This window comes from Haemaphysalis longicornis, unplaced genomic scaffold, assembly GCF_048455015.1.
Source record: "Haemaphysalis longicornis isolate Haplotype H1 unplaced genomic scaffold, Haemaphysalis longicornis Haplotype H1 scaffold_8, whole genome shotgun sequence".
Lineage (NCBI taxonomy): Eukaryota > Metazoa > Arthropoda > Arachnida > Ixodida > Ixodidae > Haemaphysalis > Haemaphysalis longicornis.
The window spans coordinates 98,387,518-98,402,042 of NW_027526445.1; the positions used below are offsets into that span (position 1 = coordinate 98,387,518).

General features: G+C 46.4%; 1 protein-coding gene across 2 annotated transcripts in view; it reads right to left on the reverse strand.

Annotated features, from left to right (window-relative positions):
- Window positions 1–269: 269 nt before the first annotated feature.
- The window catches only part of LOC144149835 (uncharacterized), a 93,611-nt gene continuing 79,355 nt past the window's right edge, over window positions 270–14,525 (reverse strand). Inside the window, exons 3-5 of one of the 2 annotated variants that reach the window (XM_077681516.1) lie at window positions 7,390–7,608; window positions 5,610–5,859; window positions 270–5,138 (exon numbers count right to left, since the gene is read on the reverse strand). In XM_077681516.1, coding sequence (XP_077537642.1) covers window positions 4,733–5,138; window positions 5,610–5,859; window positions 7,390–7,608 — 875 coding nt within the window. In that variant the 3' untranslated portion in view covers window positions 270–4,732. The remainder of the gene's footprint in view (window positions 5,139–5,609; window positions 5,860–7,389; window positions 7,609–14,525) is intronic. The other variant, XM_077681517.1, reaches the window with a different exon arrangement.

The window sequence follows — 14,525 nt, forward strand, 5'->3', positions numbered from 1 at the left end:
TCTCACGTTTCGTTTAGCAAAGATACTGTAGCGCTAAATTGCAGACTTTGCAGTATTTCAACGACCTCTATTCTGTCAACCCCTCCAAGTTGTCAACCTCTAGTTGGTGAGGATCTACTGGGCTCTCGCCTTAGAAGTAGTCTCCTTAATGCAGAGACATGGTTTTACTAATTTTGACATGCGGGTCTGATGAGCACAGACTTGCGAGCTAACACCTGCTCATAGGGCAGATGCACCAACAAAAACAAAAGATCACTGACAACTCAGACTCAATTTCATTACACGTTCTCTTTATTTTATGTACACCCGCTAACACAAAGGTGCCAGCTTAACTTCGAAAGAAAATTACTTCTGCGAAGTATATATCTCTACTTAATATTCAGACACATTTTCTTTTCAGTGCCATCAAAACATACAAATACAAGAAAACAAACAGGTGGCGCAAGGTGAAGTCCAAAATGGCAGTTTGACACATTCATCACGTGACAGTTTTTATTTAACAACGCAAGAAATAAAAGAGAACCAAAGATTTCTTTCTACACGTGTTACTAAAAATGAAACAAAAAGAACTTCGGCATTAGAAGGGTGTGAAATGTACATGTGTTTTCGACACTTGGACTAGATGAAATGTGGCGATGACCAAAGACAGCTTTAAAAGAGCTGTAGCACATCAACTTCACTCAGTGAAAACCTATGTCATGTTTGTCGTATACAAAGAAAGTCACACGGTTTGAAGGTCTTCGGGCACGAATGAACCGACAATGCTCCACAATTGTAAAGAAAATCTTGCAACGTCTTTCTATACGCAGAGTTTTTTATGCTAGATGTCGATGTTATGCCCAGCTAACCAGCAGTTCTTAGAAAGGCTCCGTTGACATAAATGCTAGAGCGAGAGGAACTCCCCTACGTGAATTGTCTAGTCTGTTTCGCGTTGCCTTTATGCAACGTTAAGTAAAAAATATTTAAATGCAGTGAGAATGAAACTCAAAATTCTAAATTATCTTGGTAACCTAAACTGGAGGGCTATGAAAACAAGCGTTGACAAGAAAAAAAAGGCGCATTTTGGAAGATCACCCATACCAATGGTTCAAGCCTTGTTGTAAGGTTCGCATTAACGTGCAGCAAAACGCGGTCCCCGCTATTTCCGTGCATTAAATCTGCAACTTTCGTTGTGCAAACAGAACGACTTTTAGTTGAATTGATATTTGGGAAGAAACTAGGAAATATACGCTGGGTTATCGCATTGCGGCCGTAAAAACATATTTCGAAATCATTTCCCAGGAATGAAGTGAATTGTTGCTCGCGAAAGAAGCAGTATGGTCGGCGCCATGTTAATATATATCTATAATATAATTCTGCATGAGTAACGGTTGGTCGACGTAGGTTTTAAGAAATTCAGTCGAAAAAAAATGCAAACTTATAGCAAAACAGAGAACCGAAACCTCAAGGTACTTGCATGGCCACCGGCGGAACGTGGCTTACGGGAAAGGACCGAAACCAGTTGTGCGCAAATGTGTACCGGGCACCACGCCTGGACCGTTCCCTCATCCTGCGGTAACTCTATTCATCACCAAAACAGAATTAAATTACAGACGACAAAACTAAACTATGGTTTTAGAGGGGTCCGAAGTTGTATTTTAGTAGCATCCTCATGCACTTGAGAACAGCACTGTTCATTCAAGGCAACGGCATTCTGTCATGCCCTTCATTATCAAGTATTTGATACGAGCGATAAAAGATGGCAAGTCAAAACAAGCAACAATTTTGCATAACTAAACTACTGCCACAATCTGAACTTCAGTGACCGCTAAAAGCAAGAGGTTGGTGTTGTCGTCCTTTATATTTAAATTGTCATTCACAAATACGGGAGCCAACTCCAATGTTTTTGTTTTCTAGTTTTACAAGCTCCACGTAACTTTAACTCTATATATTTTGCCAAATTTTCATGTGTTTTGGACTATATTTCACGCTATATAAAAGCGGACATGTTGTATTTTACAAAAGCGCCGTCCACTATACTGCAGCTTATAGGTCGCTGCCCCAATTATGACCTCGCATAATGGCTTCAACTCTGCGAGCAGTGTGAACCCATCGTGGGAAAGTCGCATGGAGGAAACCAGACCTTCCTGTATTTTGGGGGGTTGTCCGTACTTTGAAAAAAAAAAGTTACTTCACATTGTGAGTAGTGCAAAGCTCATGATAAAAACCAACAGTAGAATGCAACAGGAAATACAGATGATGACTCTTGAAGACGCGAATGTTTGTCGTCCAACACTAAATACAATTATCTGCGTCCAAGAAATGGAGCCACAGCATTTGCATGGTGGGAAATGCAACTGAGGGGAGCAGAGAAAATTACAGAATTCTCTCTGTAAAATTTTTCAAGTCCAGCTTTGAAAGGAGAAATGAATTTGAAACTGCTACATGTGATGCATATCCCGTGCCATTTGAAGAACGCGAAATGCTTGATGGGCATGTATGAGCTAACGTGTGCGTGTAAGCGTGTCGTATTTTTAAGGTAAAGGGGAAGGAAGTGGCTGCGTCAACGCTCATCCTCACCTCATATGGAGATGTCTAAATGCACGCAGCCATGGACATACATCTTCGCGGTACTCACTCCACAACAATTACTCCCACTTGTCTCATTGCGCAGCGACTAAGGCACTTTCCCGTTCACAGCGCCACTAAACAGTTTTTTCTTTGGTAAATGGCATTTTCCAAGGACGTTCGATTTCAGCTGTACCATGGACTTCACCGACAAAACAGCTCTATCCACTCAGAGCTTCCCTGGGCTGGGCGAAGCCAATGTTCAGGCGTTAACAGTTTGTTAAACGCAACGAGGCGTGACCAACTCCACTTTGATCTGGGCCAAGATCAGGTGTTGCGCTTACAACGGGTTGCAGCGGGTCGGTTAGGTCTTCGCGTTGGGGAAAGTACGAAATGCGTCTCAGGCAGACACTTATAGATATGTCGGTTGATTACATGCATAGTTTAACTTAAGCTTTCTTGCACTTGAATTTCTCCCAGCCTAGAATTTCGCCTCCAAGAGCGTGACAGTCTCTTTCTATTTCAGAAAGACTGCCTCGTTTACTTGAATAGTTAATGTAGCGATAAGTTTGTACGTTTACTCTGAAAAACTAAAACAAGATGAAGGCGATGGAAAGTGAAATAACTTATAATTAAATTGCTGTGGCACACCCTGTGGCTTTTCAAAGTAAAACACCGCTTTTTGCGTCACTCTATCCCATCGACAGATTTCATGCTTTACACTGATGGTTATCACACTGAAATTAGTTTACTACAACAATTCCTTAATTATGATCCCTAGAAATATTAAAAGACAAAGGGTAGAAGCGCAGGGTTTAAGATATTTCCAGACAAAATGGTACAGCCAGCGTCTTATGTTTCATCGTATTCCACGGGTACTGAAGTGCCTCGAATGCAACTTTAAGCTTATCTTAATACTCCACCAGTCACCGTGAAGATACCGTCCTCGAGCAAATTGTTCATGTATAGACGTGGGGTAAAATTTCTTAAGCTCGCGAATGCTATCCAGAATTCAGATAGAAATAGTCTCGTTGCGCCGTTCAAAGTATTCCCCTACAACTAAACCATTTTTGGGATCCAACCTGCAAACAGAAACTCCCACTTCGCACTGCTGCAGTGACATTGCCGCGCACTCACATCAGTGGCTGGTCAGCCTCGTGCAAATCAATAAAGCGCCCACCCAGAAAGCTGCTACGCTGTCGGCCTACACATACAACGCGAAGGAGAGAAGGACAATTCGAAACGCTGAAATCGCATCTTTGTCAGACACCAGGACGACTAAATCAACATTTGGTGTTTCACAGGCCCAAGCATGGAATCGCTTTCTCAGCTGTCGCTAATGGCTTAAGTCCAAATGGGCACCACATTTAGCCACTGCCTCACGCAATCGGGAAAAAACGTCGCCGAATTATCCGAATGCACCCGCAGATGCAGCACAGCGGGTCGGCGCACATTGCACTCGAGGAAGTGACCACGCGTTTGCAATCCGCGTCGGGAGCAGCCAAACGAGCACACACCATAATTTCACACGAAACTGAGACCCCGAACGTGGGCCAGGTGTGGCTAAAGCAGCTTCAGTCACCGCGTCGTCATGGTCATAATGTCCTCTCATTCGAGCTGAACCTTTCTCGCGTTGCGTTTTTTATCGGTAGTGAGGCCACAGCCGTTTCCGTCTGAGCCCTAACTACCGGAAGTGTCGCGGCAGCATGGCCATGATAGCATGCCATGTGCCCCAGACTCGAGCCCAGATGGTGGCGTTGTGGACTATTTACAAGCACATCGCCGTCGTCACTGGGTAGTATTCGATTCGATTCAGCCAACTTTCGGCCCACGAGGTATGTCCCACCGGTACCCGAGGACCTCAAGATGCCGTAAGCTGTAGAGCCAGACATGAGGTGACAACACGTGTTCGCGTTTTAACATTATACTGTTCCTTCGCACGATAATACGCGGACACAAAACCGTCGCAATCTGAACGAAATGTCTCTTGAGGGGCCTGCGCAGCGTGGAGTGGCGACACAGCTGACTGGCACGGCCAGTGCCAGCACAGTAAAACACAGCAGCACTGAGTGTCTCAACACTTATGTGTGAACAGTGTGTCAGTTTGTCACAAACGCGACGTCTTGGTCGCCATTGTCTTTTGTGATGGTGCACCGGGGGAGGCAGAAGAACAAGAGGCCGCTCTTCACCACCATCTTGGCTGAGGCGGTATCATGGGGTGCGAGTACGTGGGCATGACGCTCCCTCCGAAGGATCCCATGCAGGTGGCCACGGCCGCGGCGGCAGAGCCGAGGTCCCCGGGGAACGGCATGGGGCCTCCGGGGGGCGGCAGCACGGCTCCGTCGGCGCTCGAACCCTTGAGGCCCCCCACCGATCCGGGCTGGCAGGGCTTGCCGTCCCGCACCAGGACGGGCACCGCGACCCGACGAGGCGACGGCAGCGGGTTGCCGGCGCCGGCCGACCCGTCCAGGCCCTTCTCCTGCCGGGCGCGCTTCGTCTTGTAGCGGTGGTTCTGGAACCAAATCTTCACCTGCGTCGGCGTCAGACGGATGATGGAGGCCAGGTGCTCGCGCTCGGGAGCGGACAGATACCTGGGCAGTGGGGCGAAGGGAAGTGTAAAACGTGAGGATGAGCACAAGGACGGAGGCTGAGACACTGGAGAGATTGTACAGTGAAGGCCGTAGGGATAGGGCAGGGCAAAAAATTGTGAGCGGATGGCTCTTATAAATAACGGTTAGGAATGCATGGCTAAGTCGATGGTTTTAAGGCTTCTCACGGTTAGGAGTTCTTACCTGCCGCACCATCACAGTGAAATTTTCTTTAGGTTTTGTATGTTGAAAGACAGCAACTACTGGTCTCTGCGACCACATCCTAAAAAGCTAGTAGGATAATTCGGTTATTCGTTAGTGCTCTGGCGCTATAGTTGGCTTGGTGTTGGTTCGTTTGTTGGTTACTTGGTTAGCAAGTTCGTGTGTTGGTTATTTGGTCAATGACTGAGGGAGTGAATGAAATATTTAGTACGTAGTTAGTCCTTACTTAGCCGCTTGGTAGGAGACCCTCACCTCTGTTGCCGGAAGCGCCTCTCCAGTTCGTAGGTTTGCGCTTTGGAGAAGAGCACTCGCCGTTTCCGCTTCTTCTGCGGCTGCTGACCCGGGCCCGGAGGCCCACCGCCGGATCCGTCGCGGGACTGTGCGCCGCCCGCCAAGTCGTCACCCTTGAGGTCCGAGCCGTCCTCGTCCTCGCTGTTCGAGTCGTCCACGGCCAGGTCCACCGAAGGTTTCGAACACTCGGAGTCGTTCGGGCTCGCGGGGCCTGCATGCGCAGGTCCGCGATCAGAAGACAAATCTTAACAGCCCATCTCTCAATTGTCTTTTACGTCCTATATATGAACAATCTTTATGATATCAGCTGACACTTTCTGACTTCTTAACTTCAACAGCAATACATTCTAGCATCACGCCGGGTAATGCCGTTATTACCGCCACTTAATCCAGTGCACCAGCGTTATTACGCCACCGTTCAAGTATCTCATTTAGGCATAAAAATCATAATGCCCTCTTTCAAACAGCAGCCTCCGAATGCGCACATGAGTACGTCATCAACATAACCAGGAACCACTCCTCCGTTGGTCAGGCATGACTACTCCTAGCTAATGTGAGCTAAACGATTAGTATAGTGTTAAGCTTTCGTGCTCCTCATAAAACAACAGTCGTGGATTCAGGATTAGCAAGCGGAGGAAGCATGGCCCTATACTCCCCCAAGTGAGGTCGCATTGGAGCAAGATATAAATCTGCTCGCGCATATGATGACTTTATTAGGAACGTGTCTATATGAGCCGGTGAGCTACAAGAAAGAGCGCTGACCCGATTGTCTTGTCACACACACGCGCCCACACATATACACCCATTTTCTTTCTTTCTTTCTGTTTTAGGTGGCACCCAAGAACGAAGACGCCCTCAAAAGGACCTCTGATCCCACAATGAACTTTAGTGGTATCCCTCTTAGTTCCCCTCCCCACTTCCCTCCTTCCCCCCAAAGGGCATCGTGCTTCCTTTAAATAAAACACATTCATTCATTCATTATTTCATTCTCGCTCTATCTTCGTTCTATTTGTTTCCCTTTCCCATCTGTGTGTGCGAGTAGTGTGTGTTTGTGAGTGCGTGGGCGGGGAGGGGGTAAATAGACTATTAATAAAGGGCAATGCAACTAGTATATTGACAAATTGAAGAGCTAGTGAATTGATGAAAAGTGCTGGCTGACCGGCGTCCGTGATTTTCGGTGGAATATACAGCTATCGTGGTTGCATTTTTACTCTCTTTTAGACAGGTGTAGTGCTCACAGCAGGCAAGTAAACAGACCTGCTTGACGACGCAAATACCATCGAATTCAATTATCATGGTGAAAAGCCCGCTGCAGCAAACCAATTCTCGCCCTAACATCAAATCAAACATATGCCGATGCTTTCGTCTCGCTAGCCTTTGATCGTTCGTCATCGCTAGGAATGCGGAATTGGGCTAGATAAAACACTATGCGATGATGTAGACTTTCTCGATTTACGTTCACAACCGTCACTACATCGCGACCGCCATGGTCCCATGGCTAATCGCGGGGTGTTAGCAAGCGGATCCCGTAACTCATATCAAGATAACGCGGGAATGCCCCTAAACGTGAAATTTCGGGCTCGTGAAACAAGGACACGACAACCTGAGTACGAGACGAACTCTCGCGCACATTGTTGAATTCAGGTACTCGTACGTGACAGTTATGATAACGAAACTTGCGTATTGGTCCGCATACGCTTTAATTGTGCCTGGCGTCTTTGTGGTTACTAGTTGTTCTCACCGAGCAGGGGCCTCAGGGATCCCGGCGAGACGGACGAGGGCGTCATGAGGGGCGCGCTTCCCGTGGGCAGGGCGGGCGAGTCCTGGTCGGGCGACGCCGCCAGAGCCGGTGGCTCCGCGAGTTCGCCGGCTTCCGACAGCAGCGGCGATGGCTCCGAACCCACCGACCCAGGCAGCTGGCCCTGCAGGGGGTCCATGCCTCCGCCCATGGGACCGAGTGCTGCAGCGGCGTGGAAACAAGCAATGGAGACTATGAAGGAACGTTGGCGGCACTAAGTGGCCATTGCAAAAGTGGGGACTTCCAATTAAGAATAATTGATGGCGATCGATTGTTGCGCAAAGACCCGGGTTTCTCAAAAGTCTCATACCACTAATAAGTATACGACTACCGGCAGGTGCACCTGGGACTGAAAAGGGGTATAAGGACTTGGATGTGCGGGCCCACATCAGCGTATACATGTCGACTGAGTGAACTTCTCGCTCGCAAAGAGGAAGGTTCATACGGGCAAAGACGCAGTGGAAATTGAGAACGGTGACTTACAACCATTAAATTCTTGTGAATAGTTTATCTGAGACAGTAAATCTCTTGCGGACATTGTTGTACCCAGCCGCATGTTAAGTTTTGTCGCCCGGTTGTATATATAGTCCAATCCTTCTTGCCTCCAAGCCGCGCATGTTATATGCTTGCACGTTTCACCCGATTTGTTTTTTGCTATGTTTATTACCATTCTCTTTAGGCAGACTTTTTTTACTTGCTACGCTTGATACGATTTCCCCCTGACAGACAGTCGCATCTTTTTTTTTACAGCGAAGCTCGATAATATGCCTCGGTTGCACATATAAGGGGCGTGAATGATTAGAAGTATACCGGAACCTTTTCCCTCCCAAGAAATGTTGTTTTGTGTTTCCGTATTGAAGGGCTCCTGGAGTGACGCTTTTGCCCTTGTTTTAACCGTCCAGCTTGAAGAGCTTCCGGAGCGACATTTTGGACGGTGTATTTCCCGTCGAAGCATGCGCGCATTACCGGTTGCCGCTTATGGCTGCACGGGGTGGGTTTGAGGCGTGCACGCACAGCTATAGAGCTTTTTAACTTCTTCGGCCTGGAAGCTGCCGTTTTATCACTGGGCTGTGCTACCGGCCCAATAATTGGTGCAGTCGACAGGAAGATGTAACTGCGCATGCGCAGCACACCCTGGACATATCCTGATCTTATGAAAGATGAACGGATGAAAAGGTTTATAGGCTTCATGCGCTCACTAATGACATAACTGTTGCTTGCTTGCTTGCAAATAAACTAGAAACCCTGTTTCTTGGTTCGCTTGAGTGAATTCAGGGAATTATTTTAAATGCTTATAATAGCTCGGACACTTTCAGTCTGTATTTTACTTTGTAGTAAGTAGGAAGCAGAATTTGCCACGCCTAAAAAACCCCACCGCAATTTTTAAGTTTCCTGCAAAGAAATAAGATCCTAGACTAGTGCCTCTCGCATGAAAAAAAGAAGCCGAAAATTGTTGTAGTCGACCGCTAATAATATCGCATGTCGCGTTAGGTTATGGGCCGAAATAGTACGTTAAACTATATCACTGATTTTAATTAAGACAGTGCGTTATATCCAATTAAATCAAAGTTGCCTGCAGCTGTATATTTTCATTGACTCAAGCTTCCAATTTGTCTTAAACGTCAGGGCGCTTCGGGTGAACACCGCACTTCTGTGCGTGCTAAAAGGTACAAAGATTGCTTGTTTTATCACACACAGGACCCGCAGTTCTTCGCTTTGTGCACACGAAATGCATCTCATAGATAAGGAGAGAAAGGTTAGGGTAAAAAAAACAACAAAAGAGTGAGCTATAGGCGAAGCAAAAAACAGTTAGTGTCCCTTCCATATTCTCTTTAGTGTCGCCACAAAGCAACAAAGAATCGATAAACGCACTAAGGGTTCCACGCCGTATATAAGTGGCAGTATAGAATTCTAGGAACTGCTACTACCCTGTCTAAGGTTCAATGCCCCAGCAAAAAGATACGCCAAGAATGGTGAACAGCAAATAATTTTGTTTTCTAAATGCGTTTCAAGGTGGTTATCCAAGTGTTCAGTTTTTTTTATTAGGCGCGTACAATGACGCTTTGTTTAGCAAACCCAACGGCAAACAAAGTGCCAAACCGCACAAAGCACGGGCACGAAACAGGCAGAAGTCAAAAGCACACTCAACGCTAAAAACACTTGGTTGGTTATTGTTTTGTGGCGCACATCTACAAACTGATAGAATAGGGTGCGACGAATATTTGTACAAGTTGGTGATTTCCAACTTTATTACATCTGAAACTTTTCAGCCGCGAAGTGCTTCGGTGACAGCACGCACGGCAACGTTGCCATTTTTAAAGCGAAAGCTTTCTTAGTAAAACAAATGCCGTCTGCTCAAAAAAAAAATAATGTAAATCCCCATGGACCGGTTGGTCGACCGGAAAGCCCTGATACGGTCTCTGGACACCCGGCGCATAGGTGAATCTGGGCGTCCATTGTGTCAAAACAGTTACTCGAAAAACGGGCAAAAGAAACGCTTCTAGATAACACAATAGACACATCGATCGTGAAAAAAGAGCACACTAGTATACTTCTATCTCATGAACCACGAAACGGTAAACATTTACATCATTCGTATATGCGTTTACTTAGTGCTCGAAAAATCGTCGCGTGGGCTCGTTCTTCGTTTGCGATTTGGGACTTTGAGGGTTTCACTGTCGATTGGGCGCACTTTCAGTGAAGGTTGGACCCGTTTATCGCTTTCGTTCGTCACTTAAGTTAATTGAGATAGGGACGGTAATTTTTTTGAAGGCATTCGAACAAAATCTAAGGAAAAGCGTCTTAAGAACTTTTTCGCAGAATACGATAAAAAATTAATGAAGCTGATACTAAAAACGAAGAGTTGAAGGTATCGCAGCTGCACGCAACCTTCAAGACCATTTATGGGTCCACGATTGCAGCCGATTTGCTTCTTCGTCGCCGCCGCGACGATTTTTTTTTTTTTTAATTGTTGCTACAAGTGTGAGATTCTTCAATTTTTTGGGAGTGATAATCATTGGACATCACTGTGGAGGGGCGTACGCTATGACACGTCTCTCTCGTTCTGAGAAAGCGTTGCCATGATTACAGTGAACCCAGTATTTTTTTTAGCAGTTTTGGCCAATCTCGTTTACGGTGTGTGCTTGGCTTGAAAAACGTTCACCGGGGACGCCGGGTGGTCGCCGCCAGGCACACGCCCACGTGTGCTCGGAATTTTCTTTGTATTTTTAACTGCGGAGATATAAAATAACGATTTGCTAAACAGCTTCGGAGTTAATAAAATTTAACTGAAAAGAACAAGCTATAGGGCCCTAAAACTGAAGATATAGAACAGGAATAGTCCAAAAAGCTGAAACAAGCGTACTGCACCAAAAGCAATAGCAAAACAAGGCCCAGTGGACTCAATACCAGGATTTATTTAAAGATTAGGCTGTTAAAAAGGCCATGAAGACCAAATACAAGTTCGGCTCATTAAAAAGGCTGGTGGGTCCCGATAACAAAAATATCAATTTTATCAATGCCTTCAAACAAGTTGTCGAATATGTTAATAAAAATGCATTCACCAGTGGCAACTCCCTCGCCACTTTCCGGTGACTTTTCTGTGACCGCACAGAAGCTTGTTAGGGAGATTGGTTGCCGCCGTTTTATGCCACGACCAAGAACTTGACTAAGAGATGGTAATGGTGCCTCTAGTTCCGTTTTATCGCATCCCTTGAATGCTAAAGCCCAGTTAACGCACTGGTAGAAATATTTTTACTCCCGGCCCAAAACACGTCAGTCCTACCCTAAGTACGCCACTGTGACGCAAAATTTGAAAAATGTTTATTATTTCACGTCTGTGTGTGTGTGTTTTTTTTTTCAGTTAAAAAAGCATTTTTCATCTTTGGAATGGAGCTGAGTAAGCTGCAAAAGTCTAGTTCTTGCAAATTTGTCAAAGTTGCAAGCTCGCTTCATGGCCCCTAAAGGGAGTGCACAAATGCGGATTGCCTTATTTGCGAAAAATTCTGCACTACTGCTAGTTGCATTAAACTAAACAGCTATAAAAAATTCACTGTATTAATAACCAAAATACAGATGCAGTTGGTACGAAAAACAATCACTCCTCAACTAAGTAGTCCTGAAGAATTCGACAGGCTGATTAACGGTAGTTTCCTTGGAGCAGGCAAGCACATCGCGAAATTTTCTACAAGAGATGACAAGCAAAAACGCCCGTGCGTACGAGATTTTGGCGCACGTTAAAGATCCTCAGGTGGTCAAAATGAATTCCGAGCCCTCCGTCACGGCGCGCCTTATCGCGTGCGTTGCGGCGGCGCGTTATAAACTACAATCAATCAAGTTTTCTACAGGCCGTATTATACGTGAACAGTAACACCGCGGTTCGATATATCCACCCTTTTCGTTGACTATAGCTGTTGTAGATTGCTTCCTTTAATTGCACCTCAGTGTCAGTACCAACCACGCACGTGCTAGTGACAAATAATCGTTTCACTCAGTGCGCATATGCTTCCGACCTTTTGGCTTTCGGTTTTATGCTCGCGCCATAGGGGATCGCGGGATACACCATTACAAAATCACAGACGTCACCGAGCATTTCGAATGACGGTGATATCTATCAACGGCGGTCAGGCGCACTTGCCGATACCTTCGGCCATAAGCCAAGGCGCCCGCGGGACGTTGCGAAATGACTCAATAATCTTTCACAACCCCCTCCATCCCGGTTTTGTTATCTTCCGTTGGCCGCAGCAGGTCAGAACGTTAAGCGTGGACCAGCCGACTTCCTAGAACACGCAAGGTCAGTCGTATCGATTCACCGGACCTTATCTTTTTCTATATCGCATATATGCTGCTCCGTATGGGCAGCGGGTGGGAGCGTAACCGCGACTGCAGCGGGTGGTTTGAACTAAAGCGCGCAGTTCATTTGAATAATATAGCCTTTTAAAGCGAAAAATTTCTTATTTGGACCGATGACGTCCTGTAAAAAAATAAAAACAGACAATGTGTTTCCTGATAGACCGGCTGGCCGACTGAGAAGTTCTGATAAGATCCCTGGACGCACGGCGCATGCGTGAAAGGAAGTTTACATTATGTCAAAACGATTACTTGAAAATCGTGATAATCGAACGGTTCTGGATAAGACAATACACGCATCGATCATGAAGTAGGAGTACAATAGTATACCATTGTTGCATAAACCACGTTTCGGTATACATTTACATCGTTCGTGGAAACGTTTAATGCGCGAAAATTCGGGGCAGCGGTTCGTTCTTTGTTTGCGATTTCGGTCTTTGGAGGTTTGCCGATCGATTAGACACCCTTTCATCGAAAGTAGGACGCCCTTTTAGCTTTCGCGCTTTTCTCTCAACTTCCTTTAGCAAAGCACGGTAAGGGTTTTTTACTAAATCACTTGTTCCTTGGCGTTTCCACCATTCATATGATCCGCCGACGTGAAGCAACACTGTATTCCAGCCAGTTAAAGGTAACCTACGTGTGCGTCCTCTCACGTGATCAGATCCATAATTGGTTATCGGAGTCTCCGGAACAACATAACTCGGAGGCCTGAAGAAAAGCCCGAGAAGTTATAGTCGTCTTAACTTAAAACGAAAGAAAGTCTCGAATGCAGAAGTTAAAAATATACTAGGATGCAATACTACGTGCAGCTGAGAGCAAAGCAGACACCTGCTTAATAAACCGAAAATGCGTTGATGACCCTGCCTATAGTGAAACATCCTGAGGCTTCTCTCATGTACGTTTATGGGAAGAGTCTGCGGACGTATCGCATTCATAGCTTTCGCAGTAAATAAATACCAGGAAGTTTTAGTGATATCTGTGACAACTACTATTTTTACTGCACGATCTTTTCAGACTGTCTTTTTTACATACATAGGTTTTTATGCATAGCGAAAAGTTGGGCTTGTCATCAATCGCAACACACTCTAACGAACTTATTTAAAAGCACCATGCATGCAGCGTTTGTAGCACCTGTATTTCCGAAGGTTGGCTGCACAAACGTGAATGTTCGCTTTCACTATGCTCGACCGGTGATGCGAATAAAATAGGCTAACTATTACAATACATCCTAATGCGAATTTGAGCACAGCGCGAACTGCAATCTTCTCTGTGACGGCACATAGCTGCTGCGTCTCGCTTCCTCCGCGAACGCACTCCAGCGCGCGCTACGCTAGCGATATCTCGGAGCGCGTCGCCACCGCCGAGCATGTCTCTCATGGCCTCGGTACACCATTGTCCCCCTTAAACTTCTGCCATACTTTTCTTCTCCGCTTTCCTGCTCCCTCTATGTCGTCCTTCTTCAGTGTCCTCTGTTCGTTCGGTTACAACGAGCCCGATGGTGAGGCGAAACCAGAGGAGTGGGGCTGCGGTAGAAAATGTTTTATCACTGCTGTGTCTGTCTCTTAACGAACCTATTATTCCTTCGCCAGGCCGTGTTTGTTCAGCTCTGTATTTTAACACGTAAATCATACCCCCCAAAAAAGCCGATGTCACCTGAGTTTTTTAATGTCATATTTCGAAAGCAGAAGCCGCAAGCGAATGTTCGAAATATGGGGGGACGCCCTCCCATGACAGCTACCCAAGGGCGCCACCACCTGTTTTTCGCCCCATCCATCCCCATTCTTAGTGAGGCCCATGAAAGCTGGGGATATCCCTCGGAGTGTACGGCGGGTAGAACACTGACCGTCGAAGCAAGACCGTCGAAGCAAGACCGTCGACGCAAGCGGTTAAATCTTTGTCCAGCGTACAAGCCACGATCTATCCATAGAACTACGGAGGTTTGCACACGCCACCAGATGATGTCAGTCAGCATCCGCAATCTCGACCACGGAAAAAGATATAAATGCATGATCTCGACTCTGCGCACGGCAGCGCGGGAAAGCGGAGGGTTCCAGCCCGAGCATCCGGGAGCAAGAAGCACCTCTAGCGTTGATGCATCCGCGAAATAAAGAAAAAGAAGGGGGTGCAGATTGCATCCCTGGAGGCAGCCCTACCTTATCTCCAGGACCCTGTAGAAGAATACGGAACTATCCAACAGCGTGGCGAGCGACGCCGGCGAATCAGAAGCAGTT